At 49.0% G+C, this 25,242-nt stretch overlaps 2 protein-coding genes across 3 annotated transcripts in view; one reads left to right on the forward strand and one right to left on the reverse strand.

Annotated features, from left to right (window-relative positions):
• Positions 1 to 4,504: 4,504 nt before the first annotated feature.
• On the forward strand, positions 4,505 to 13,691 carry TGOLN2 (trans-golgi network protein 2). Of its 2 annotated transcripts, XM_017517961.2 has the most exons (5): positions 4,505 to 4,638; positions 4,870 to 5,268; positions 5,611 to 6,086; positions 7,555 to 7,638; positions 9,365 to 13,691. In XM_017517961.2, exons 1-5 carry the CDS (start codon positions 4,593 to 4,595, stop codon positions 9,368 to 9,370), a joined length of 1,011 nt encoding a protein of 336 aa, XP_017373450.1. In that variant the 5' UTR covers positions 4,505 to 4,592; the 3' UTR covers positions 9,371 to 13,691. The 2 variants fall into 2 exon arrangements, with proteins under 2 accessions (XP_017373450.1, XP_017373449.1); XM_017517960.2 differs by having other exon boundaries at positions 4,870 to 6,086.
• Positions 13,692 to 14,781: 1,090 nt separating this feature from the next.
• LOC108295688 (all-trans-retinol 13,14-reductase) overlaps positions 14,782 to 25,242 on the reverse strand; it is a 12,424-nt gene continuing 1,963 nt past the window's right edge. The window contains exons 2-11 of the mRNA XM_017517958.2: positions 23,930 to 24,112; positions 23,375 to 23,616; positions 22,636 to 22,837; positions 21,983 to 22,180; positions 18,694 to 18,813; positions 16,293 to 16,431; positions 15,908 to 16,017; positions 15,651 to 15,817; positions 15,279 to 15,438; positions 14,782 to 15,023 (exon numbers count right to left, since the gene is read on the reverse strand). Of these exons, the coding sequence (XP_017373447.1) occupies positions 14,884 to 15,023; positions 15,279 to 15,438; positions 15,651 to 15,817; positions 15,908 to 16,017; positions 16,293 to 16,431; positions 18,694 to 18,813; positions 21,983 to 22,180; positions 22,636 to 22,837; positions 23,375 to 23,616; positions 23,930 to 24,112 (1,661 nt within the window). The 3' untranslated portion in view covers positions 14,782 to 14,883. The remainder of the gene's footprint in view (positions 15,024 to 15,278; positions 15,439 to 15,650; positions 15,818 to 15,907; positions 16,018 to 16,292; positions 16,432 to 18,693; positions 18,814 to 21,982; positions 22,181 to 22,635; positions 22,838 to 23,374; positions 23,617 to 23,929; positions 24,113 to 25,242) is intronic.

A 25,242-nucleotide genomic window follows, 5' to 3' on the forward strand; every position in this document is an offset into this window, starting at 1 on the left:
GATTACAGGCATGCACCACCATGCCCAGCTAATTTATTTTGTATTTTTAGTAGAGATGGGGTTTCACCATGTTGGTCATGCTGGTCTCGAACTCCTGACCAAATGATCTGCCTGCCTTGGCCTCCCAAAATGCTGGAATTACAGGCTTGAGCCACTGCACCTGGCCACCAGGATTTTCTCTTTTCTTTCCTCTCCCCTCTCCCCTTTCTCTCTCTCCCTGCACTCCCCTTTCTCTCTTTTCATTGTTTGGGGCAGAGTCTTACTCTGTTGCCTACGCTGGAGTGCAGTGTGACCTGATCACACCTCACTGCAGCCTCCACCTATGACACTCAAGCAATTCTTCCATCTCAGTGCTCCTGGGACTATAGGTGCACACCACCGTGCCCAGCTAATTTTTAAAATTATTTATAGAGATGAGGTTTCACCATGTTGCCCAGGCTGGTCTTGAACTCCTGGCCTCAAACAATCAGCTGGCCTCGGCCTCCCAACCAAAGTGCTGGGATTACAGGCATGAGCCACTGTACCTGGCCAGAGCTTTCTTTTAGAAAAAATTAATTTACCAGTTCATTTTCTTTAGCCAAAGTGGAGTCAAGGTTCTGAAACATTCTGGTAAAAGGTTTCTCACTTCCTGTGATTCTTATTCTCTCTTCAATAATAAGTGTATGTGTGAGACACATTTTCTTACAACAGAAAAACATATTGAGAAGCATATTAATTGTTTTTTAAATTAAAAAATATCCAGCCTAGGCAACAGAGTGAGACCCTGTCTCAAAAAAATAAAAATAAAGCACTTGTTCCTGAAAACTATATGCTGCATACTATTCCTTGTCTAATTCTAATTGATTAGAACTGCGTATCATGTAAGCCAAATATTGCACTCAGTAGACTACAGAGGAGTTACTTCCCTTGGCAGCTGTAGTTCTTTCTGGCAGGAGTGGGACTAGTTTACATTTCAAGCAAAGTTAACTGGCACATGGCCGGGTGCGGTGGCTCACACCTGTAATCCCAGTACTTTGGGAGGCCAAGGTGGGTGGATCACTTGAGGTCAGGAGTTCGAGACCAGCCTGGCCAATGTGGTGAAACACCATCTCTACTGAAAATACAAAAATCAGCCGGGCGCGGTGGCTCAAGCCTGTAATCCCAGCACTTTGGGAGGCCGAGGCGGTGGATCACGAGATCAAGAGATCCAGACCATCCTGGTCAACATGGTGAAACCCCGTCTCTACTAAAAATACAAAAACATTAGCTGGGCATGGTGGCGCATGCCTGTAATCCCAGCTACTGAGGAGGTTGAGGCAGGAGAATTGCCTGAACCCAGGAGGTGGAGGTTGCGGTGAGCCGAGATCGCGCCATTGCACTCCAGCCTGGGTAACAAGAGTGAAACTCCGTCTCAAAAAAAAAAAAAGAAAAAAGAAAATACAAAAATCATCCGGGCATGGTAGTGGGTGCCTGTAATCTCAGCTATGCGGGAGGCTGAGGCAGGAGACTCATCTGAACCTGGGAGGCGGAGGCTACAGCAAGCTGAGATCATGCCACCGAACTCCAGCCTGGGCGACAGAGGGAGACTGTCTCAACAACAACAACAAAAATCCACAAAGTTAACTGGCATGTTTTCTGTTGTACTTTTTGTGCTTAGTAGATTCATGTTCTCGACAATTCTCAGATCATTTGCTCTTTAAGCTGCCTCTGCTCCAGCCTCATTCCTGCCTTTCTCCCTGTTCTCTATTATCTGGCAATTATAATCTTTAGACTTACACAAAATACTAGGTTCCTACCTGTCTGCAGGCCATTGTATTTACGTTGGTGCAAAAGTAAATGCTGTTTTTGTCACATGGCAAAACTGCAATTGCTTTTGCATCAACCTAATACATGCTGTACACTCAGCCACGAAAGCCCATCTTCCTCTTCCCTTCATCTTCACCTGGGATATATCTACAACCTTTGGTCCTTAGCTTACGGGTCACATCCTCAATTGATCTCATAGTTTCTGCACTTTTCTTTCTGACAGTTCTTGGAATGTGCATGCACGCACACACATTTGTGTAGATAGTTAATATTTATGTAACCCACTAGATTACATGCTCCATGGAGTTAATACCTACTTTAAAAATTTGATATAACATAGTTGTACAGATTTATGGGGTACATGTGGCATTTTTATACAGGTATACAATATGTAATGACCAAATCAGGGTAACTGGGATATCCATCACCTCACATTTGTGTTGGGAACATTACAATTCTTCTATTTTAAAATACACAATGTTATTGTTAACTATAATTTTCCGACTGTAGTAGTGACTCCAGAGCTTACTCTTCTTATCTATCTGTATTTTTGTACCCACTAATCAACTTCTCTTTATCGTTCCTCTCCCCTCTTCCCTTCTCAGCCTCTGGTAACCACCATTGTACTCTCTACTTCCGTGAGATCCACCAGTCTCAGCTACTTGCAAGGCTGAGGTGGGAGGTCACTTGGGCCCAGGAAATGGAAATTGCAGTGAGCTGAGATTGTGTCACTGCACTCAAGCCTAGGTGATAGAGTGAGACTCTGTCTCAAAAAAAGAAAAGAAAAGAGATGGGGTCTTGCCATGTTGCCCAGGCTGGTCTGGAACTTCTGGGCTCAGGTGATCCTCCTGTCTCAGCCTCCCAAAGTGCTGAGATTACAGAAGTAGATATCTCTTCGATATACTGATTTCCTTTCTTTTGGATATGTACCCAGCAGTGGGAATACTGGATCATATGGCAGTTCTATTTTTAGTTTTTTGAGAAACTCTATGTGCTGTTTTCCTTTATTTTTTTTTATAGAGACAGGGTCTTGCTATGTTGCCCAGGCTGATCTCGACTCCTGGGCTCGAGCCATCTGCCTGCCTCAGCCTCCCAAGGTGCTGGGACTACAGGTGTGAGCCTCCATGCTCCTCCGCTAATACTGTATTCCATAATGGCTATACTAATCTGCATTCCCACCAACAGGATACGAGCAATCCCTTTTCTTCTCATCCTTGTACTTCGTTTTGTTTTGGTTTTTTTAATTTCTTTTGATAACAGCCATTCTAACTGGGGCTGAGATGATCTCTTACTGTGGTTTGGATTTGCATTTCCCTGATTAGTGATAATGAGCATTTTTTAATATATCTGTTGGCCATTTGTATGTCATCTTTTGAGATACATCTATTCAGTAGGTCTTTGGCTCATTTATTTCTTCTTTTTTTGAGATGGGGGTCTCACTCTGTTGCCTAGGCTGCAGTCAGTGCCTTGGTAAGATCTTGGCTCACTCACTGCAACCTCCGCCTCCCAGGTTGAAGCACTTCTCTCATCCTCAGCCTTCTGAGTAGCTGGGGATCACATGCACAGGCCACCATGCCCGGCTAATTTTTTGTTTTTGTATTTTGGTAGACACGGGGTTTCATCATGCTGCCCCGGCTGGTGACCATTTTTTAATCAGATTTTTTTCCTTGAGTTTCTTATACATAGTTTCTCCCATTGTGTAGGTGGTTTCTTCACTTCGTTTTCTTTGCTGAGCAGAAGCTTTTTAACTTGGTGTAATCCCATTTAAGACCTATCATTTCTTACATTGTCTTCAAAGCACCTAGCCTGGCAAACGTTCATAAAGTGATTTCAAACTTTTAATGTATAAACATAACGGTAACTGCAAACTGTGGGCTATAAAACTATTTACCTGATTATCCCAATATGGGGAGAAAATAAATATGTATGGAAAAAAAGGGAAATATACTAAGAAGAGAAAGTACTTTTTTTTTTTTTTTTTACAAAACTAGATGGAAACGTAATAAACTAATGTAAGCGGTAACCTTTGGAAGAGTAGGGAGGAAGACTTTTCTAGTCTATTTACTTTAAAATCTGGTTTTGATTTCTGAAACATTGTAAAGTATTACCTAATAAAAACATTAAATGTTTACGGGGCAGACAATACACTAAAACATTAATAGTGATTATCCCAGAAGGGTGGGAGTCAGATTTTGTTTTCTGCTTCTCTACATTTAAGACAGGTAAAAAGGACACTTTTTGGAAAAGATGTCTGGCGCCCTCGGAGGACTCCGTCTCCGTGGAGTTGGGAAGGAGGAGGGCCGGGATGCGAAGGCAATGCTTTGTAGGTAATCGGATTTGCTCCCACATGGGAGCGACCAGAGCACAGCATGTTTGTGTACTGCGAGGAGGTAACCCCGAAAAAGGCAGAGCTTAGAAACGCAGGCACTGGCTGGTGGTGGCCAAGAGAGGTGCCTGGCCCCAGCGACCTCACTCCCGCGGCCAGTGGGCGAGGCGAGGGAGCTCCTGCTCGGCCTGTAAGGTCTAGAAAGTACGAGGCGGAGAGGACGAAAAACGGAGGGCCAGTCTGTTGTGGCTGTGGTGAAGAGAAATCAGGAAGAAGAGGCTCGCTCTCCACTCGGGGACCGTAGGCGCCGCAACGGAAGACGAACACAGACAACAGCAGTAGCCACTTCCCCGAGTCCCCGCCCCTTGACCCGGCGGAAGCCGGAGACGGAGAGGCGCGCGCAGCAGGGGCGGGGCTGGAGAGGGGCCCCACCCGCGGATCTCGCGGGAGCGTTAGAGGACGGAAGCGCTATCTGAGCAGGATGCGGGTCGTGGTTGCGTTGGTCCTCCTGAGCATCTCAGCGGCGGGTAAGACCCTCCACCGCGCATCCCACTCTTGACCCCAGCCCCCCATTCTCACAAGGGCCGGTCACCATCTAGGCTCACTTCTTCTCTGCCCGACCCACCTCTCCGCTCGCCATCGGCTCCCACCCCACCCCGCAACCCCCATTCGCCCTCTGCCCCCGATCTCTTCCAGCTCTGAGGAGTTCCTTGTTCCGGCCTGCCCTTCTCCGGTGCTAATTTGTTTTTCTATTTCAGGAGCCGCTCCGCTCCCAGACCCCGAAGCTCCCAAGAAAGAAGCTGCAGTTCGGCCTTCTGCGGGAAACGACTCCAACCGCCCCATCTCGAGCCAGCTGCCTGGAGGCTCTACCAAGTCGGATCAGGAGCCGCAGACTCCAAAAGACAGCTCTAGCAAGTCGAGTTCGGGGGCGCAGACCCGAAAAGACAGCCTCAGCAGGTCAGGTGCGGAGACGCAGACCGCAGAACAAGGCACCAGCCAGTCGGGTGCGGACGGGCAGACCCCTGAACACGGCACCAGCCAGCCGGGTGCGGACGGGCAGACCCCTGAACACGGCACCAGCCAGCCGGGTGCAGACGGACAGACCCCTGAACACGGCACCAGCCAGCCGGGTGCGGACGGGCAGACCCCAGAACACGGCACCAGCCAGCCGGGTGCGGACGGGCAGACCTCTGAACACTGCACCAGCCAGCCGGGTGCGGACGGGCAGACCCCTGAACACGGCACCAGCCAGCCGGGTGCGGACGGGCAGACCCCTGAACACCGCACCAGCCAGCCGGGTGCGGACGGGCAGACCCCTGAACACGGCACCAGCCAGCCGGGTGCGGACGGGCAGACCCCTGAACATGGCACCAGCCAGCCGGGTGCGGGCGGCCAGACCCCAGAACATGGCACCAGCCAGTCCGATGCAGACGCGCAGATCCCAAAACACGGCCCCAGCAAGTCGCATGCGGACTCACAGGCCCCAAAAGACGGCTCTAGCAAGTCCGGTGCGGAGGACCAGACCCCAAAAGACGGCTCTAGCAAGGTGGTTCCAGAGCAGCCTTCCAGGAAAGACCACGCCAAGCCCATCTCCAACCCCTCTGCCAAGGAGCTCCCCAAGGCTAACACAAACCAGCTAGCTGACAAAGGGAAGCTTTCTCCGAATGCTTTCAAAACCGAATCTGGGGAGGACACTGACCTCATTTCTTCAGAGCCTACTGAGGATGTGGAGCCCAAAGAGGCTGAAGATGATGATACAGGACCTGAGGAGGTCTCACCGCCCAAAGAAGAAAAAGAAAAGGTGTCCGGTTCTGCCTCCAGTGAGAACCGTGATGGGACACTTTTGGAGAAGGATGACCGTTATAAGGACAGCTCTGAAAGTGCCAGCGCGGAGAGCAGCCACTTCTTTGCATATCTGGTGACTGCAGCCATTCTTGTGGCTGTCCTCTATATCGCTTATCACAACAAGCGGAAGGTAAGTCGAGGGTGGCCTTCAGGAGGGGCGTGGGATTTCCTGCACTCTGGAAACTTGGGTGTGGGTGGGTATCCCGTCACTTATCTGCCGTGAGCATTGAGGATTTTAAGATGAGCTTCAGTTTTCCTCAGGCCCCACTAGGCCTCTGTACTCTTGTTTGGTGAATCATGTTTTCAACCTGTCACCTGTCCTCTGAGTGTTCTCTGCTAGTGCATTAGGAGCCAAGTTAGGACAATATTAGGATGTGGCATCTCCTCCCGTAACTTGGAATTTAGGCTCTTCACAGCCTGAGGGGACCTGAGTACTGGACAGTTAGAACATGTACCTTCCATCCTGTTTCCATTCTTGAGGCTGTGTGTCATTGCTGGCTTCCTTTCCCCACATTCTGTCTTCCATCAGCAGTGGCACAAAGAATGGTTTCTATTACTCGGTCTTTGATACCAGCAGCAAAGAGCCCAGGGACTTTTCCACAATCAATAATTAGAAGAAAGGCCAGAAACTGCACAGACATGTACACCTTTTACTTTTTCAGCAGGGTTTGGTCTGTTTCTTAGCAACCATTCTAATGACAAAATGATTGGATTTCTTATTGAGCCCCCAAAATTTAGAAGATAGTAACCTGCTTAAAGTTGGAGAGTCCAATTAATGCTGGCCATAAGGCCTGTGGCTATAAAGAATAGAGGGGAAGACCTTTAGTAAAAATGGACATTCCTGGCCAGGTGCAGTGGCTCATGCGTGTAATCCCAGCACTTTGGGAAGCCGAGGTGGGAGAATTGCTTGAGCCCAGGAGTTTGAGACCAGCCTGGCCAACATGGCAAGAACTCATCTCTACACACAGTAAAAATTTAGCCAGATGTAGTGGTGCACATGTGTGGTCCCAGCTGGGAGTATGGCTTGACTGTGGGAGGTCAAGGCTTGAGTGGGCTGTGATGATGCCATTGCACTCCAGCCTGAATGAGACCTTGTCTCCAGAAAAAAGAAAAAAAATGCGTTTCTTATTCTACCTCCAAGTGTTCATTATGCAGGGTAACCTTGGATGTGAAATGAGAGTGATAAAGAGTATAGCTGTTGATGTAGCGGCGTGGGGTGAAAGAGTGCGTTTGTAGATAGGAAATTCTGATTATGATTTTTTTTTTTAAAAGGAATGTCCTATCCTAGATCTCTCTGGGAAGGAGTTGATAGATCTTTGACTAAGTACCTTTGAGTAAATCAAACAGACTCCCACCACATGCTAGAGCTCAGACAGCTTTCTATTTGTTATTTCCTGTTAAGCAATACAAAGGATTCTGATGTAATTAGGTTCTTTCTTAAAATTGCTACAGTTTAAATAGACCTCTGTGAGTGTACTGGTCTTTCTACAGTCAAGGTCATTAACAAATATGCTACCAGGTGACTGCCTCTGATTTCAGAGGCTGAACTAGGTCATTACAGAACCACCTGTTAATCATTTTCTTTTTCCTGTCCTCAGATCATTGCTTTTGTCCTGGAAGGAAAAAGATCTAAAGTCACCCGGCGGCCAAAGGCCAGTGACTACCAACGTTTGGACCAGAAGGTAAGGAAGGAGGACCAGGTCTATGGGAGGGATAGGCAACCTCAGATGGACCCAGTAGTGGGCTTGCATTTGCCATGGCAGAAATGGCCAATTCTGGAGGTGCTGTTGCATTCGCCATTTTTAGACCACAAACTAGAAATATCTATATACACATATCTATGACATTAGAGCTAGAAGAGACCTTCAAATACTCTACAGCAGCTCCCTCCCTTGACTGATGAAGAAATAAACCCACCCAGAAACACTCTTTTTTTTTTTTTTAACTGCAAGTTAGTGGCAAAATCAGGACCTGATAGCAACTCCCTAGTCTCCCAGTCCTGAGCTTTCTGCATTCTACCAGAGCTCGATAAACTTTTAACAGGCATTTGAATCACCTTGGGAATTTTGATCTCGGCTCACTGCAACCTCCATCTTCCAGGTTCAAGCAATTCTCCTGCCTCAGCCTCCCGAGTAGCTGGGATTACAGGCGCTGCCACCATGCCCAGCTAATTTGGTATTTTTAGTAAAGACAGGGTTTCTCCATCTTGGTCAGGCTGGTCTCGAACTCCCAGCCTCAGGTGATCCGCCTGCCTCAGGCTCCCAAAGTGCTTGGATTACAGGTGTGAGCCACCACGCCCAGCCTATTTCTACATTCTTAAGTTTCCCAGGTGAAGCCAAATGCCATTGGATCCACACTTTATGTGGTAAAGTGCTAGATTACGGTCCCTGGAAACAGACAAGCCCAGAAGCACATAGGCTTCCAACTCCCACATCGGCCTGGCTTAAGCACTATGGGCTGGAGTTCCTGAGTACCACCAATCCATTACTCTGCCAGGGAGATAAGCCCTCCTTCCACCCCATGGCAACAGAGCTGAACAAGGCAGACAACCTGTCTAAGCAGGAAGACTACTCTCACTGCATTGCTACTAGCATGCACCGTTCCTTCTGCCTTCAACATAACAACAGGGAGGACATTGGCAAAGAACCATTGGTGGCCCAACTATGAATTGTTCCCAGACTACCTACAGGGAACACAGTTCGTACAATTCATTATTAGTTACAGAACGAGCCACTGAGCTCAGAACATCTTTGCTAACTAGTCCAGTAGGCCAGCTTCACAATTTAGCTCTGGTCTACTAGCTTTTCAGATAATTGGCTTTAAGGATTTCCCCCTTTTATGATTTTTTAAAAAATAAACATGTGGCTGGGCACAGTGGTTCATGCCTGTAATCTGAAAACTTTGGGAGTCTGAGGCAGGTAGATCACCTGAGGTCAGGAATTGGAGGCCAGCCTGGCCAACGTGGTGAAACCCCATCTCCACTACAAATAGAAAAATTAGCTGGATGTGGTAACGCACACTTGTAATCCCAGCTACTACACAGGAGGCCGAGGTAGGAGAATCGCTTGAACTTGGGAGGCTAAGGTTTCAGGGAGCCACGATCACACCACTGCACTCCAGTCTGGGTGACAGAGCATGACTCTGTCTCAAAAAACAAAACAAAACAAAAAAACACGTGTAAGTAATTCACAACACTATAGAGGAGTATAAAGCTGCAGAAGCTAGGATTTCTGTCTCTCCATCAAGTGTATATCTTTCTAGTGTATGTTTGATCTCAAACTTACTTTAAAAATCATTTTGTGCGCTATTATTTTAATTAATTGCTGTTTCTGTGGTGGTGGGTCAGTATATCTTAATCCTGAATGTTTTCCCTGCAGCTCCTAAAAGATCTTTTTTTTCCCCCCAAAGTCTTAACAGTATGATATATTCCTCTGGAAAAAGATGAACGTCACCGATGGATTGTGCTGCTCTTGTTTCAGCTTTGATTTTTTGTCCTTGAGAACTTTGTCCTCCCTGCTGATTTGTTTCTAAATCAAAAGAAATGAAGAAAAAAGTACTGTGACCTAAGAGACACCCTCCTCTGGGGTTTGGTGGAAAGTCTGGGCTGACAGAGGTAAGGGGTTGCTTTGCGGTTTGCACCTGCACTTTGGTGACATTGTTCTCCTGTGTTCCCTTTATTTGTGCTGGTGGCTTCCATCCGTTCCTCCTCTGAGTGTGAGTGGAGGGGCATGTGGAAACACAGCTATGACCAAAGGGAGATCCCAGCCGAGGCAGGTTGAGCTTTTGGCCGCCCTCCCTGGGGCCTGGGCTCTGTAGGAAAGCTGGCCCTCAACTGTGGCGTTATACTTTCCACTGTGTCTGCAGACCTAGGGGAAAACTGCAGGTAGATGTGATTTTCTACTAAGGCCTCTTACTTTAGGGGGATATGCCTACAAAAGACACAGAAGATGGGGAAATGCCAATAGGCAAAGGGCTACTTTGAACACCTAATTTTCTTCAAAGACTTCAGCAGTGAATGGAAACAGCAGGTTAAAAAAAGTGCTTTTTTTGTGTGTACAAGTCTAACCAGTCTAGCATGAGTTCTTCTTGGCTTTCTGATTATTTTATGTAGCTTGAGACAAATTGAGTCAACTTCTACTTGGTTGTACCGAGCATAAAACAGAACTTGGGCTTCCTGGCAGTGAGACCACTGTCCCATCACAGATTTTTAAAATAAATATGATTTGAAATAGTGTGATCTTTCACGCAATCATACTCCATAGGAACTTTTTGAAATAGGGCAAGTTCATGTTTCATGTGAGAAAACATGAAGGAGGGTTTTGGTTTTGGTCTGCAGTTTTTCCAAAGGGCTTTTATGAGATACATTTTCCACATTTCCCAAAACTCCATTTTGCCTTTGTTGCCTAAAACAGACAAAATAGACTGACTTTATTAATAGAAACTAACCACACTCTCTGCCATTTTACCTCAGTGTATTTAATGGTCCTTTCCTCTAAGATGCCAAGAGTAATTGTTAAAAATTCTCCTTCCGTGCCATGTCAGGAGTTACTACAATTTAAGAAATTCCGTGGGTTCCCCTGGGATAAGTGAGTGTAGTGTCATGGACCATGCTATTGTTTGAAGGTTAATCTCTTCTAGTCATGCTCTACCACACTGTAGAGAGCCTAAAGAGAGTTGTTTCAGAGCTGATCTCACGGAAATACAAATAACTTGGGAGGTGAGAGAAATAAGATTAATTCTGTGCTGTCAAGGCAGTCTGAAGAGAGGACCATGCTTCTTATATTATCTTCCACCTTGCATAAAACAGCCCATAGCTTTGAGTTGGCATTTTCATTCTAGACAGGTAGCCTACTTTATGGAGGTAAGGAATGAACACCTACCCTTCTTGGATCATTCTCTGTACTGATGTGTCAGTCTTTGCACCAACCTGAAGAGTCTTCTTTAAGGCTCCTCTAGCATCCCCTAAGACCACCCTCTCCCTGCCTGCCTCCCTTTTCCCTGCCTTTCCCCTCCTCATGTTTTCTGGTTGTACCCATCTATACCAGCTCCTTTCCTTCCACCTTCATGGGCACCCAGATTTTTCTGTTCCCGTCTGTGCTATTTGTTACTCATCCTGCTGCTCAACTTCTCCAGTAAGTTGCTTCCCTGAAGTTGCCATTCATTTCTCTTCATGACTTTTACCAACTCACTTTGGTCTCTGTCTCTCAACTATGCTTTGCTAAAGGTTACCAGTTATCAGATCACCAAATCCATGGCTTTTTCTCAAAACTTAATCCTGTCCTTGATAGAACTGGACACTATTGACCATCCAGATGGAAATTCCCTTCTTGATGTCTCTGACAAATGGTCCTTTGCCTTATCTTGTGCTGGTGGGGAAGACGCCCTCAAAGCCAGGCCTCTGTATACCTTTGTCTGCTCAGCCATTCACCTTCATCCTCAGAGTGAGTGATTCCCAAGTCTTTGTCTTGGCTTAGTTCCTAAAGAACCCAGTCCTGCTGGTGTCAAATAGTTCAGCTTGGTTGTCACTGAATGGAATTTTTCTCTTCTACCCATCAGCCTGCCCCTCCCAACTGTCCACTATCTTCAGTCACCTGAATTCCTAACGGCAGACTTTTGCCCTTTTTCTCTCTCATCACCAAAGTCTTACCCATTTTTCTTTCAAAAGATCCTTAGTTATCATCTTTCCATTTTCCTTGCTTCTCTTGTTGCACACCCCCAACTCATTCTGCTTCTCTCTTGAAATTTGTTTTTTCAGATCCACATTAATTGGGTTTCCTATCCAGCTTCTTAGAAAGAAGCTCAATCTTGGAAAGACTGATCTTTCCAATCTATTTGCCCTGGTCTGAAGCTTTGGTCTCCAATTCTCAAGGCTTAGAGAATCCAGTTACAGACCATTTGGGGTTCAGGATGCTGTAGACTGACACGCTCCTGCCTTTCTCTGCATCCCAACCTGGCCAAAGCCCCTCCTGTGGGGTGCCCATCTGTGCCTTTATTCTGGCTGTGCCCTCCACTTCCTGGCTTCCATGGTTCTTTGGTGAGGTTTCTCTCCCTTCTCTTCCTTCTCCTGCCGTCCCCAATCTGCCTGTTTCTTCAGGGCCCAGCTCATTTCCTGGTACATCTTCCTCACTACCCCACCCCACGTGGTCGACTCTTTCCCTCAGTTCCACTAGCTCTTCATCAGGCCACTCATTTTGGAACTTCAGCAAAACAGGGCAGTCAGGATCTGATGTCTTTCTGATCTCCCCAAGAAAACTAAGCTCTTGAGGGACAGCCCTTGGCAGTGCTTTCCTATCTGCTGAGCATGGTGACATTCCTTAGAACTTCCAGAATTCAGTTCCTTCTGGCAGAGGAGATGTTTTCTCTCTCCATGCCATATGGCTGTGACTCAAATGAGGGGTCCCACAGCTTTTCCCAGCCACCACTTGCTGTGACCTAATACATGTTGGGTTTTGCTCTTAAAGAGGAGAGCAGGAAGAAAGGTTGGTTTCAGAAACCAAGAGGGTTGGCAGTTGATGCATACATTTTGTCAGTCCACAGAGCTGGGCTTTTGAGCCTCTGAGAAGTATCATTTTTTGTGTGTTGAAAGAATACAACAGGATTTAAGTTTCTCTTTAGAAATTGCGCTAAAGAAAATACTGCACATCAAGGGAAAACTTATTTTCTGCATGGTGGTCTTTTCAAGGATAGAATATTTGAAGCATGTTTCCTAGAAATTGTGTGGATGAGGGTGAGCTGGCTGAGGCATTGCTCAAGCTAGGGGTGTGTAGGGAGCATGTGGAGTCATAAGAGCTACCTCCTACAGTCAGCTAAGGGCTTCCCTTCCTAAGCCCAGCTTTTGGTTGAAGTTTGATTTCTGTTCGAGAAATCTGTGCTTCAGTCATAGATGTTAATAGAGGAACTTGTTTTCCTGCTGCAGATTCCTGAGTAGAATTGCTGAAAGAGTCCACTTCTGGGCTCAGGGCAAGTTGAAGGCCAGTCTCTATGTAGAAAGGCTAAGGCAACAGGGAAAGACCTGACAGCTAGTTACATAAGCTCTGATATAGTCCCCCCATGATGGCTTCCAGTGACACATGTGCTGATAGAATCCTAAACCTCTGGAATTTCCCTGCTGGCGATTTCTGTGGTCCTTGACTGTACAGGGTAACCTGATGCCAGATGCTGTGGGCGTGACGAGAACTACAGCATTGCAGCGTGGAGGAGGCTGTGTGAGGCACCAGGCCCTGAGCTTCTGCAGGCCATTTCTGAAAACTCTTGTTAGTGAGGTTGCGTTTGTCATGACTTGCTTGAGCAAGAGTCCTGGGGAGAGATTTTGAGGTTGAATTTGATACAACAGTGACTTAACTCAGCTAGTTTCACAAGTCACATGTGAATTTAGTCTCCTCTGTGAAGGGTTTGGGTCTGAGATGTATAGTAGATCAAACTGCCAGTAAGCCAGCCCTTCACCTTCTGATAGACATTCCTGTAATTCACCAGACTCCATCTTTGATACATGATTGATGATTGAAATTGTTTCTCTTCTTGTTTTCTCAGTCAATAGATGGCTGCTGTTTCACAATGTTTTATATTTTCAGCTTTTTGTAACTTAACTGTAAACTTTATTTTTTTAAAGCTCATTGTGGTCTAATGATAAGTATTTCTCAGTACATAATGTTTTTCTGAGCTTCCGTAAATGTCATCCCAATGTAGTTTTGTTTTGTTGAACAGACGTCAAAATAAATTTCAAATGTTAAAGCCATGGATTTAATAAATTTATTAATATTACATTTAAGACGAACTACAGTGAGACTTGGCATGTCAGTTTAACATAAGTGAAAGGTCGTTTTTATGCCTCTTGAGCCTTCAGTCACCTTCCATCCAACACACACGTACCAAATAAATTGCTGATGCCATTTCTGGACTTTGCACACTTTCTCTGGCTTTGTATGTTCCGCCCCTCACCAACTCTCATACCACCTGACTCTTCCCAGCCTGGTGGCCTGTGTTGCAGTCAGTAGCTGGGCCATTGCTGGGTACACTCTGTTGCCTCCCTGTGCTGTCCCCTGCTGTGCCATTGTTTGGAATGCCCTGCAGCCTGCCTAAACACAATGAAGTCATCTTACCAGTCAATGCCCTGACTCCTGACATCACCCTACCCTGTGTATTTGGAGGATTAGGCTTGTTGAGGCTCAGGTCCTGAGCTCTCTGAAGGTGTGTCGACGCTGGCACATCAAGAACCAGATGCCACCCCGATCATAAGGAAGACAGACCCAGGACTTCCATATGAATTGGATATGGTCTTCTGACATGCACACTACTAATGGATCCTGTTGTTACCCTAAAGCTCCAGAACTACATGGGGCCGGACACAGGCATTTCCTGTCCTCTGAAGAGCCACTGGACCCAGCACAAAAGGGGTCTAGAGCTCTCTGAGCCTATGGAACGGCAACCAAAACCATGCCCAGGTTTGGAGTTAAGCCTCATGAGTCTCCCTTTTCCTTGACAGTGTAGAACTCTGCAGCACAGCACTAAGTGAATGAGAGCAGAAGCCTCAGGACAGAACTGAACCCACTGGCTTGAGCTCACAGCGCTGCCGGGGGTTCAGTCCACCTGATCCATGGAATATTCTCTTTGATCACTGAGTTAGGAGGCACGGGTGAGGGATTCAGAGCACTGCTCATCATGAGGCATCACCCTATCCAGGTCAATAGCCTATTAGTAGGGACAGCATGTTACAAAATGCATACAGACTGTCACCAGCCCCAGCTGGAAGCAATGGTTTCATTGCCCCAGATTCAGAACTGTGATTTAAACTAGGCCTCTCCTGAGGAATCAGAACCAAATTAGAGTGCTTTGTGTGTGCAAGGATTTAATGCAGACAGACATTGTGGGTAAGTCAAGGGAGATGCCCCAGCCATTGGGCAAATTCCTCTGACTCCTCCCTGATGGAACTAATTCTTCTTCTTCTGTTCCTGGATCCTAGAGCCAAGATCCTTAAGGTCTGAGTACAAATTCCGCTTCAGGATGGCGCTGCTGCACAGCAGGGCACCTTGCAGAGCCCCGACCAGCCCACAGGTGAAGATATCCTGACCTAGGAGGCAAGAGCAGAGGCCCTGAGTGTGCACCCAGGCAGGCCCAGGCCAGGGTGGAGCCCTGGTGCTCGCCCCTCCGCATGAGGGGCACCCAGAGCTGGCCCCGATCACGACCAGGGCCACAGCCTGCCCAGGCAGCCCTGCTCAGGGGATGGGAGGCTGCAGGGGACAGCAGGGCCTGAGGACATGAACAGAGGACACTGGGCAACAGAGGCTCGGGGTCTCAGGTCCTGACAACATGGGGCAGTGAGTACCTGTCAGGTAGAGGTTGGGGATGGGGCTCTGGGCCCTCAAGGAGGCCATCACACGAGGGTGCAGGCGGCCCAGGTCATGGTCAGCCCCGTAGCAGGCACCTCTGGGAGCAGCCAGATAGAACTGGTTGGTGAGTGGAGATCCTGCAGTCACACTCTCCACCTGAGGGCACAGAGGGCAGCCAAAGGGTGGGCGGGAACGTGAGATCCTGACTCCCCTCCCTCTTCCGCTCTCTCCCATGCGCTGACTGCAGGGGTGGGTGTCCCGTCCTTCCCTGGGGCTCAGGTGTCTTGGGGCCTGATTCCCCTGTCTGAAGGAAAGGGCAGAAATGGCACCATGAGGTCCGTCAGCACCCCAAATACTTTACCCCCTACCTTCCCCTCCAGCTGTGGGAACAGTTTCATGACCGCTGACATAGAGGCTTCCACAAATGAGCTTTTGAAGGTCTCATAGTCACTGCCCCGCTTTCCCTTCGGCTCTGCTTGCCACTCCTCAAACCACACGTAGGTGCCGGGTATGAGCACGATCATGGTGGAGCGGTCTGGGGATCAGGGCCAGTATTACTGCTGCCCAGCCCCTCCTTCCACCCCCTCACCCCAACGCCAGGCTCCACTTGGACTTGCAGCCCTACCTGGGAATCGGTTCTCCCAGGTCGGGTCCTTGGCTGATGAGGAAGAGATGAAGAGAAAAGGGATGTGTTGTGCAGCCTCTTCCCTGGGCACCGAGACATAGCGCTCCATCCTGCGTCGGAGAGGAACATGGCTGTGATCTCCAGGCTTTTGTCCTCAAAACGCCAGCATCACCACAAGGACTGCGTATCCCTAGGGACTCCCCAGATGGGTGAAGCTGAGCCACAGCCTTGGGAGAGCAAACTTCCAGGCGCCAATTGGAAATTGCCCACTTCCTCCCATTCCATATCCGTTGCTCATTCTCTGAGTCAAGCAGGGAGGCACGGGCCACACACACCGCACGCACACATGCACACATGCACACACGCGTACGTGCGCGCGCCTTACGCTCGGTCCATGTCCGTGTCATAGTAAACATAGTAGTTGGTGGACAGCAGACCCAAGTCTTCCTTGTTGCCTCGCAGGCAGATGAAGACAGAGATCATGCTCAAGCCTGGCCGCACCAGTCCCAGCTGCTGCTTCACACCTGCCAAGGGGGAGTGGTTGATGCCTGTGTGGACTGAGGCCAGAGATGGCCACTCCCTGCTCCCGGCAGAACCTCAGGGTGCCCACTCACTGCATCTTGAGACTTACACTCAACTGCCAGCCTGGGGACCAGGCCACTTTTACAGCTTTTGTTTCAACTTGGTGTTGGCAGGGGCCTGCTCTTCTCTCTCCTCCTGCCTGGCAAGGACACCACCCCAGGTTCCTACTCTTCCACCTCCCCACCTCTGCTCTGAGCCCCTTCAGAGGCAGGTGACACCCAGCCCTGGCAGCCCTCATGAGCTGGCTCAGCACCTGCAGGAAGGTCAGGCTGACTGCCCCCCGTCTTCCATTTTGTGTCTTGAAGTGGGGAGCGCATGACTGGACTCCCACCCATGAAGACCACACACATGAACAGCAGCTCATTTCCAGCCTGATTGCAGTATTAACTTCTATGCAACTGTCAAGTGAGTGAAAATGCATATTTCCTAGTGTGCTGTCAGAACACAAGGCCTCCAGAGGGCAAGCCATGCATGTGAGTAAAGGCAGGTGGCCTGACTGGCGCTTGGCATCTCAGGACTCAGCTGGAGGGAGGCGGGAGGAACTGCACTATGGCAGAGGCCACAGCCACTGTGGGGCACCTGATGTTCCCCAGACCTAAAGAGCTGGGCTTCTCCACCCCTCAGCAGATGACCCGAGACCGGTGTTCTGGAAACTGCCCTCACAGATTCTTCTGTGGTCTTCCCATTCTGGGGACAGCTCTGTCACCTGCCTGAGGGATGGCAGGTCCCTTGGTCCTCTGCTTCATTCATTTAACTAAATATTTTTGAGGCCCTCAGATTGTGTTCAGGAAGAAGATTCACAGGACCAGGGAAAACTGTAATCAGGCGGTGAGAGGAGGGGAGGAGGGACAGGTGACTGTAGCATGGCTGCCTGGCCGGGACAGTGTCAGTGACACAGTGTCAGTCTCCCATTCTGGGACAGGGGAAGAGGGAGGTCAGCATCACAGAGAGAAAGATAGGAAGTAACAAAAGCAGAGTCTGGGCTGGGCCCGGTGTCTCACACCTATAATCCCAGCACTTTGGGAGGCCGAGGTGGGCAGATCACCTGAGGTCAGGAATTTGAGATCAGCCTGGCCAACATAGTGAAACCCCGTCTCTACTAAAAATACAGAAATTAGCTGGGTGTGGTGGCATGCACCTGTAATTCCAGCTACTCAGGATGCTGAGGCAGGAGAATCGCTTGAACCCGGGGACTGGAAGTTGCAGTGAGCCGAGATTGCACCATTTCACTCCAGGCTGGGCAAAAGAGCAAGACTTCACCTCAAAAAAAGATATCCAAGAAACAAAAGCAGTCTGTCTGTGCATCACGCCCGGCCCCCTGCCCTTCCCCTGGGCAGTCTCTGCCTTACCTTCTCAGCTCCCTGGGTCTGAGAGAAGGGAGGCCCAAGCAGGCTGCAGGCCCAGCCACATGGGGCAAAGGAAGGAGAGGGTGGTGCTGGTGGAACCACCCTATGCCCCGGAGACAATCACAATTCCCATACCACCCAGTCTCATGAGGAAAGCCAAGACCTCGCTTTACCCACCTAGCTCGCTCTGCTGTCCCTTTTCCTGGCTCCTCAGGGAGCAGCTCCCAGGCCCACCCTCTGGGGTTAGGGCTCCTTCCCCTGCTTTCTGGCTCCTGCACTAGCCAAGGTTTCCGCCCCACCACATCCGGAGCTGCTCCGTGCTCTCCACCTCCCGCCCAGCCTAAGCCCTTCATCTGGCCCCTGTGTCTCACCCCTGCTGGGTTACTGCAACCTCTGCCTCCCTCTTCTCAGCGGCCTCCCTTCCTCAGATCACACCAGATGTATCCAGTTACATGAAGGTGGCAGAACCTCTCAGTCACGTTTGCTCAGCAGCTCTGCTCCCCGTGGGCTGCCCTGCTCTCCTGCTTCTCTTCCTGAGGCCTCTTCTCTGGAAGCCCCCTCAGACCAGAGGGACGGGGGAAGCTTGAGCTTTTCAATCAGACCAGCTACTCTGCTCAGCCCTGCCCCTTTCAGCTGAGTGGCCTCAGGACTGTAATTAATCTGTATGGGCCTCAGTTTCCCCAACTATAAATGCTAGGGTTAGGATGATGTTAGAGGTGGCATTCTCACCTTGCTGCTTAAGGACAATCAGAGGGCCGGCCAAGAAGAGGGGAAGCATCACCCACATGGAGCAAGTTGGCTCCAGAAGGGGACACGTTGGGGAGGCTACAAGAGGGACAGTGCAGACCCGCCTTTTACCTGGCAGACAGCGGGCGTTCTCCGGCAATAGGTGCTCATAGGTGTTGAACAGTCCTGCGTTGGAGACCACAATGGGGCAATAGATGTTCACCAGCTCATGCCCCTTCTTCACACTGACACCTGCAGGCACAAGAGCTTGGCTGAGGGTCTGTGAGCTCCAGGGCGCAGAGGAAGGATCTCTCGCTGCCTGCACCCATTTTCTCAAACCTTGGAGTCCAGCTACCTAGGCCCAGGCAGGGCAGGCCCCTGGGAAACTGCAAAGTGAGTGATATGTTCAAGTGCTTTCAGACTATCCTACAGCTGCTTTGTTTGGGCTTCCTTTCCCTAGCTCTGCACACGTGTGTGTGTGTGTGTGTGTGTGTGTGTGTGTGTGTGTCTATGCGCGCACACTCTCTGTTTGAGCCAAATACCAGACAAAGCTCAAGGGCTAAAGAGCCCTTCCACTGGAAATCCAGGCCCTTTTCTCTGCTGCCAGAGTTGTTTCCAAATATTTTTTAAAACCCTCCAAATGGGGCTGGACACAGTGGCTCATGCCTGTACTCCCAGCTGTTTGGGAGTCCGAGGTCAGAAGGTTGCTTGAGTCCAGGAATTCAAGACCAGCCTTGGCAACATAATGAGACCCTGTCTCTACAAAAATATATATATATATATATATATATTTTTAATTAAGCTATATGGGGTTGTGCACACCTATAGTCCTACCTCCTCAGTCGGAGGGATGGCTTCAGCCCAGGAGTTAAAGGCTACTATGAGCTATGATGACACTACTGCACACTAGCCTGGGCAACAGAGCAAGACTATGTTTCCAAAAAAAAAAAAAAGAATGAATGAATAAAATAAAATAAAAATAAAACCCTGCAATGATACCTCATCCTGGATAAAAGAACCTCCAAAATCTTATAGCAGCCTGTGCAATATGGTCCCTTCTGTGTGTCCAGCTCCATCGATCTCCGGTCACTTTCGCTAAACTCCCACTAAACTATTAGGTAGAACCAATATCAAACAGCTGAGAGTCAACCATTTCTTACCTACAAAACGAGAGTTTATTATTCAACATAATACTTCTGGATGCCTGAAAATACTGTTTTCATATCTCCATGCCTTTGTGTGCTGCTTCTCCTTTCTGGAATATTCTCCAACCTCATCTGCTTGCTAGCTTCATCTCACCTTTTATTACTCAGCTCTAATACCTGTGCCTCCCGGAAGTTTCCTATGCTCCACCGTGCTGTCTGTTACCTCCATTCTTAGCACATGCCTCCAGGTGGCATGTAAATAAATGCTGGGGTTTTTTTTGAGACGAAGCCTCACTCTGTTGCCCAGGCTGGAGTGCAATGGTGTGATCTCAGCTCACTGCAACCTCTGCCTCCTGGGTTCAAGCAATTCTTCTGCCTCAGTCTCTAAAGAAGCTGAGATTACAGGTTCCCACCACCATGCCTGGCTAATTTTTGTATTTTTAGTAAAGACAGGGTTTCACCATGGTGGCCAGGCTGGTCTCAAACTCCTGACCTCAGGTGATCTGCCTGCCTTGGCCTCCCAAAGTGCTGGGATTACAGGCATGAGCCACTGCACTCAGCCTCTTTTACCTTAACCTTTTATTACCTAGCACTTGAAAAACAAACAGATATATCTGGATTGTATTTAACTCCGTTGATAAACCTACCTTGCTTCCTGGACCCCTTTCAGCTTGAAGAGAACTTGTTCACGGGCATCGGAGAAAACCTTTCCCAACTGATAGCCGCCTCTCTCTTGCTACCCGGTACCTTATCAGTCTTCTCTACAAATGGATTCTCTGAGATCACTGATGGCCTTTTCTCCTTGATTTTTATTTTGCACTCAGCCTCCCACTTACCACCTCCTTGAAAGGTTTCTCTGATAAATGCATGTCTACACCAGTCCAGTTTTTCCCAGGCCTCTTTTTGTCTGCTTCCTTGACTTCTTTAAGCACCCACTAGTGATGGAGGGCCTATTCTGTTTAACAGAGTCCTTGCACAGACCCTATCTTCCAAGAGTTCATTCATACTGGGATTCTGAGTCCCTATGCAGGTTACAGCATCAACCTGAGCCACAGATAGAGGGGAGGGAACCTTGCTGGCCTCCATACTGCCCTGTGGAATCCAAGGTTACTCATTCATTCAATCCACCATGGAACAAGCATTTATTGAGCCTCTAATATGTGCTAAGATTTATATATAAAGTTAAAAAAGACACAGTATCTACACTCAAGAAGACAATCATAGATTACTGGGTAAATAATTTTATCTATTAAATAAATGACTAAAAAGCTGGGTGCAATGGCTCACACCTATCATCTCAGCACTTTGGGAGGCCAAGGTGAGTGGATCACCTGAGGTCAGGAGTTCGAGACCAGCCTGACCAACATGATGAAACCCCATCTCTACTAGATACCAAAAATTAGCCAGGTGTGGTGGCGCATGCCTGTAATCCCAGCTACTCGGAAGGCTGAGGCAGGAGAACTGCTTGAACCCGACAGCTGGAGGTTGCAATGAGCAGACATTGTGCCATTGCACTCCAACCTGGGCAACAAGAGTGAAACTCCATCTCAAGCCAGGCGTAGTGTTTCACACCTGTAATCCCAGCACTTTGGAAGGCCATGGTGGGTGGATCACTTGAAGTCAGGAGTTCAGACCAGCCTGGCCAACATGGTGACACCCTGTCTCTACTAAAAATACAAAAATGAGCCAGGTGTGGTAGTGGGCACCTGTAATCCCAGTTATTCAGGAGGCTAAGGCAGGAGAATTAATTGAACCCAGGGGGTGGAGGTTGCAGTGAGCCAAGATCGCAGCATTGCACTCCAGCCTGGGTGACAAGAGTGAAACTCTGTCTCAAAAAAAAAAAAAAAAAAGAAAAAGAGTGTAACTCCATCTCAAAAGATAAAATCAAATAAATAAATACTGTTTTTTGGGGACTATGCGATTCCTTATCTTTCTTTTTTAACTTCTTTTTTTAAAGAGATGAGGTTTAACCATGTTCTCCAGGCTGGTCTCAAATTCCTGAGCTCAAGTGATCCTCCGATCTCAACTTCCCAAAGTGCTGGGATTACAGGCATGAGCCACCATGCCTGGCCAATCTTTTATTTTTCCTGCTTCTTTTTTAGTTTTGAAGTAATCACTATCCCTGGACCCTGCTCTGGAACAGATTCTCACCTTTAGCCCCCATGAAGAAGTCAGTTCTCCTACTCCTTCTAGTCTCAAAAAGACCCCAGGTCTCGCCCACACCAACCCAGGGACCCAGAAGGGCAGGGTAGGGTAGGGTAGGGCAGGGCTCTCACCACAGGCTTTCCCAGCTGAGTCCAGTAATATGCTCTGCACAGTGGCCTTTGTAAGGACAGCACCCCCAGCCCGCTGAATCACAGGAATGGTATGGAAGGCAATTTCACTGGAACCCCCTCGGGGATAAAAGCCTCCTTTTAAGTAGTGGTCAACCAGCAGGGCGTGCATGGAAAAGGTCGTGTGGCTGGGGGTGACACCTGCAGAAGGAAGGAAGGGTGGTGAGCAGGCAGGAGCAGGCACCAGCACCATTCAGAAAGGAACATGGAGTTCTGTGAGATAACACACAGCCCAGTCTATCCGAGGATCCACATGTCCCCCAGGGTCCAAGGCAGCCAGAAGAGACATTTCCATCCAGACATGGGTTCCTTAGAGATCTTAGGGCCAGTAGGAATATCCTCCCTGCAAAGTACCATGCTGCCAAGAGCAGGGAGGACAGCGTTGGTTGAACTGAGAAATCAACCAGGGCATGGATCAAGAAAATTTTTACCAAGGAGTCCCAGCAGGTGGCCAGACTTATTCACAAGCTCCAGAGTGCCTGGGGTTTATACTGCCCATATCAGTCAGCCAGGCAGGGTCGAGAAGAAAGATTGAGAGGCAAAAGGGCAGCCCTTCCTCCTCCAGAAGCTGCCCAGAGCCCATGGCCAGTACCCACCGTAAGTGGGGAAGATGTAGCTGAGCACTGCCTGGAGCTCAGAGGAGGCCCCCAGCTGTTGCAGGACCTCAGCCAGGCTCTGGGTGGATGCGTGAAGGAATGGAGAGAAACGAGTCAGCAGCCCACACTTGTCGAGGAGCCGAACCACGGGCAATGGGAGGAACTTCAACAGGATGGCATGAGGGACTCTACTGGAGGCCACCTAGAGAGAACAAGGAACGAGTACAGGCCTCACTCCTGGGACTGCTGGGACAGAATTGCTATCCCCATAGCCTGGACCAGCCTGAGCATCCAGCAATACTTACCCCTGACTGAACTTTGTTGAATTTGGATTTTTAGAAAAATCTATACTGTGTGAATTTTTCCCATCCTACACTCAGATGAGTCCTTTTTTGCTTTTTATTTTCCAGCTCAAACTCCTTTTCAAAAATCCCAATCTGGTCTCAGATGAAGTAAAAAGGAGCAGTGATCTGATATCATGGAAGCCAGCCTAGTCAGGGAGGAGAGCAGGCCATTCCCAGAGGCCAGGGTGACAGCAGCAGCCGTGGAGCCAAGGCTCCAAAGAGAGAGAAACAGACATCTGGGTGGACTCGGGTGGAGGCTGAGCTGAGAACAGATATGACCCTTCCTCCCTTCCTGCCTCCTCCTTTGCACTCTCCACCCCCAGTGACTCCACCAGTAATGAAGAAAGTCAGCCTTGCCGGGAATAACCTCTGGGTCCTCAGCATGTCCACGTTACCTTAACCAGCTTTATATACTTGTCAATGATAGCTTCCTCCTGTGGAAACTTCTCCTTGAGGCCCTGAATGTAGGCTTTCTCTCCACTATACATAGGGTACTCCTTTGGGCCATTGGGCCCTTCCAGTACTATGATGTCAAAAGGAGAGGACAGGGGAGCCCAGTCCAGCTGCCCTTCAGTGATCTGGTCCAAGATAAAACGGCTAGTGCTGCCCTCCTCCATGCGCCCAATGTAATGGATTCCTGTTGGGAGATGAAAAACAAGGTGGTAAACAGATACAGGGACTGAGCCCTGAAAAGGTGGCTGAGGAAGTAAGGTGGAAGAGGTTATCTGGCCTGGCCTGGCCAAGCCCGTGCCCAGAGCAAGCTGCCCACCCTGTCTATAGGGAGGTGTCACAGCAGAAACCACCAGATCCCTGCCCGGTTCACCTCCTGGTAGCTGTACTGTCAGATAAGAAAAGTGCCCAGAGGCCGGGCACGGTGGCTCAAGTCTGTAATCCCAGCTCTGCTCCCAACATATAGCCATGCTCCCAAACCTTTTCCACGCAAGCCTTACCTGTGTCAAATTCAAGGCCTTTCTCTCCAAAGGTATGACAGCAGCCCCCTGCCTTGGTATGTTGTTCCAGCACCAGGACTCGCTTGCCAGCTTTAGCCAGAATTGCAGCTGCAGCCAAGCCCCCAAAGCCACTGCCAATTACCACCACATCCAGCTTCTCCGGCACTTGGCTGGTTGAAAAAGCTACAGCAAAAGGGACAAAGGGTGGGTTTCTCAGGCAGGGGCAGGGAAATAGCAAAGATAGGGAAACCAAAGAAGACTTCTCTAGTTTGTACAGTGCAAGAAACCTCTAGAGAAGTTGGCATGGACCTCTTGACTAACATGTTTCAAACGTTTTACCTGGGAATACGCAGAACCAGCCAGGCAGATTTTGGGATTTTTTATTTGTTTGTTTTGTTTTTTGAGACAGGGTCTTGCTCTGGCCCAGGCTGAAGTACAGTGGTGTGATCACAGCTCACTGCAGCCTTGAACTCCTGGCCTCAAGCAATCCTCCTGCCTCTAGCTTCTGAATAGCTGGGACTACAGGTGCATTCCACAATGCCTAATTTATTTTACTTTTTGTAGAGACAAAGTCTTGCTATGTTGCCCAGTCTGGTCTTGAACTACTGGCCTCAAGTGATCCGCCCACCTTGGGCTCCCAAAGTGCTGGAATTAGAGGTGTGAGCTACCATGCCTAGCCCAAAAGCTGGGTTTCTTTGGAAGATGCAGGGTCTGCAAGTAACAGTGGAGCAGGTGGGTCTTATGGTGGCTCTTCCAGGTCCTGATGGAAAGTCTTGGGCAGGACAGAATTGTTCAGAGGCTGCAGCTCTGAGAAATCACAGCACCAGCCACTCCCATAGGGAAGGTCTGGGGGCAGTGCTGTGGGAGGCAGCACCTTCGCGGAAGAAAAAACTACACAGCAAGGCCAGGGGCGGTGGCTCATGCCTATAATCCCAGCACTTTGTGAAGCCGAGGTGGCAGGGATCACGAGTTCAGGAGTTTGAGACCAGCCTGGCCAGCATCGTGAAATCCTGTTTCTACTAAAAATACAGAAAAATTAGCCGGGCACGGTTGTGTGCATGTGTAGTCCCAGCTACTCGGGAGGCTAAGGCAGGAGAATTGCTTAAACCCAGCAGGCAGAGGTTGCAGTGAGCAGAGATTGCACTATTGCATTCCAGCCTGGGCAACAGAGCAAGACTCTGTCTAAAAAAAAAAGACAAGGCCGGGCGTGGTGGCTCACGCCTGTAATCCCAGCACTTTGGGAGGCCGAGGCAGGTGGATCACGAGGTCAAGAGATCGAGACCATCCTGGTCAACGTGGTGAAACCCCGTCTC

Source organism: Cebus imitator, unplaced genomic scaffold (assembly GCF_001604975.1).
Source record: "Cebus imitator isolate Cc_AM_T3 unplaced genomic scaffold, Cebus_imitator-1.0 Scaffold655, whole genome shotgun sequence".
Taxonomy (NCBI): Eukaryota; Metazoa; Chordata; class Mammalia; order Primates; family Cebidae; genus Cebus; species Cebus imitator.

What these genes read in the sequence shown, in the direction of transcription:
- TGOLN2 (XM_017517960.2), top strand. Translation starts at nt 4,593, where the DNA reads ATGCGGGTCGTGGTTGCGTTGGTCCTCCTGAGCATCTCAGCGGCGG. An exon ending in CCTGAGCATCTCAGCGGCGG is followed by an intron (nt 4,639 to 4,869) that starts GTAAGACCCTCC and finishes TTTCTATTTCAG; the next exon opens with GAGCCGCTCCGCTCCCAGAC. An exon ending in CTTATCACAACAAGCGGAAG is followed by an intron (nt 6,087 to 7,554) that starts GTAAGTCGAGGG and finishes TCCTGTCCTCAG; the next exon opens with ATCATTGCTTTTGTCCTGGA.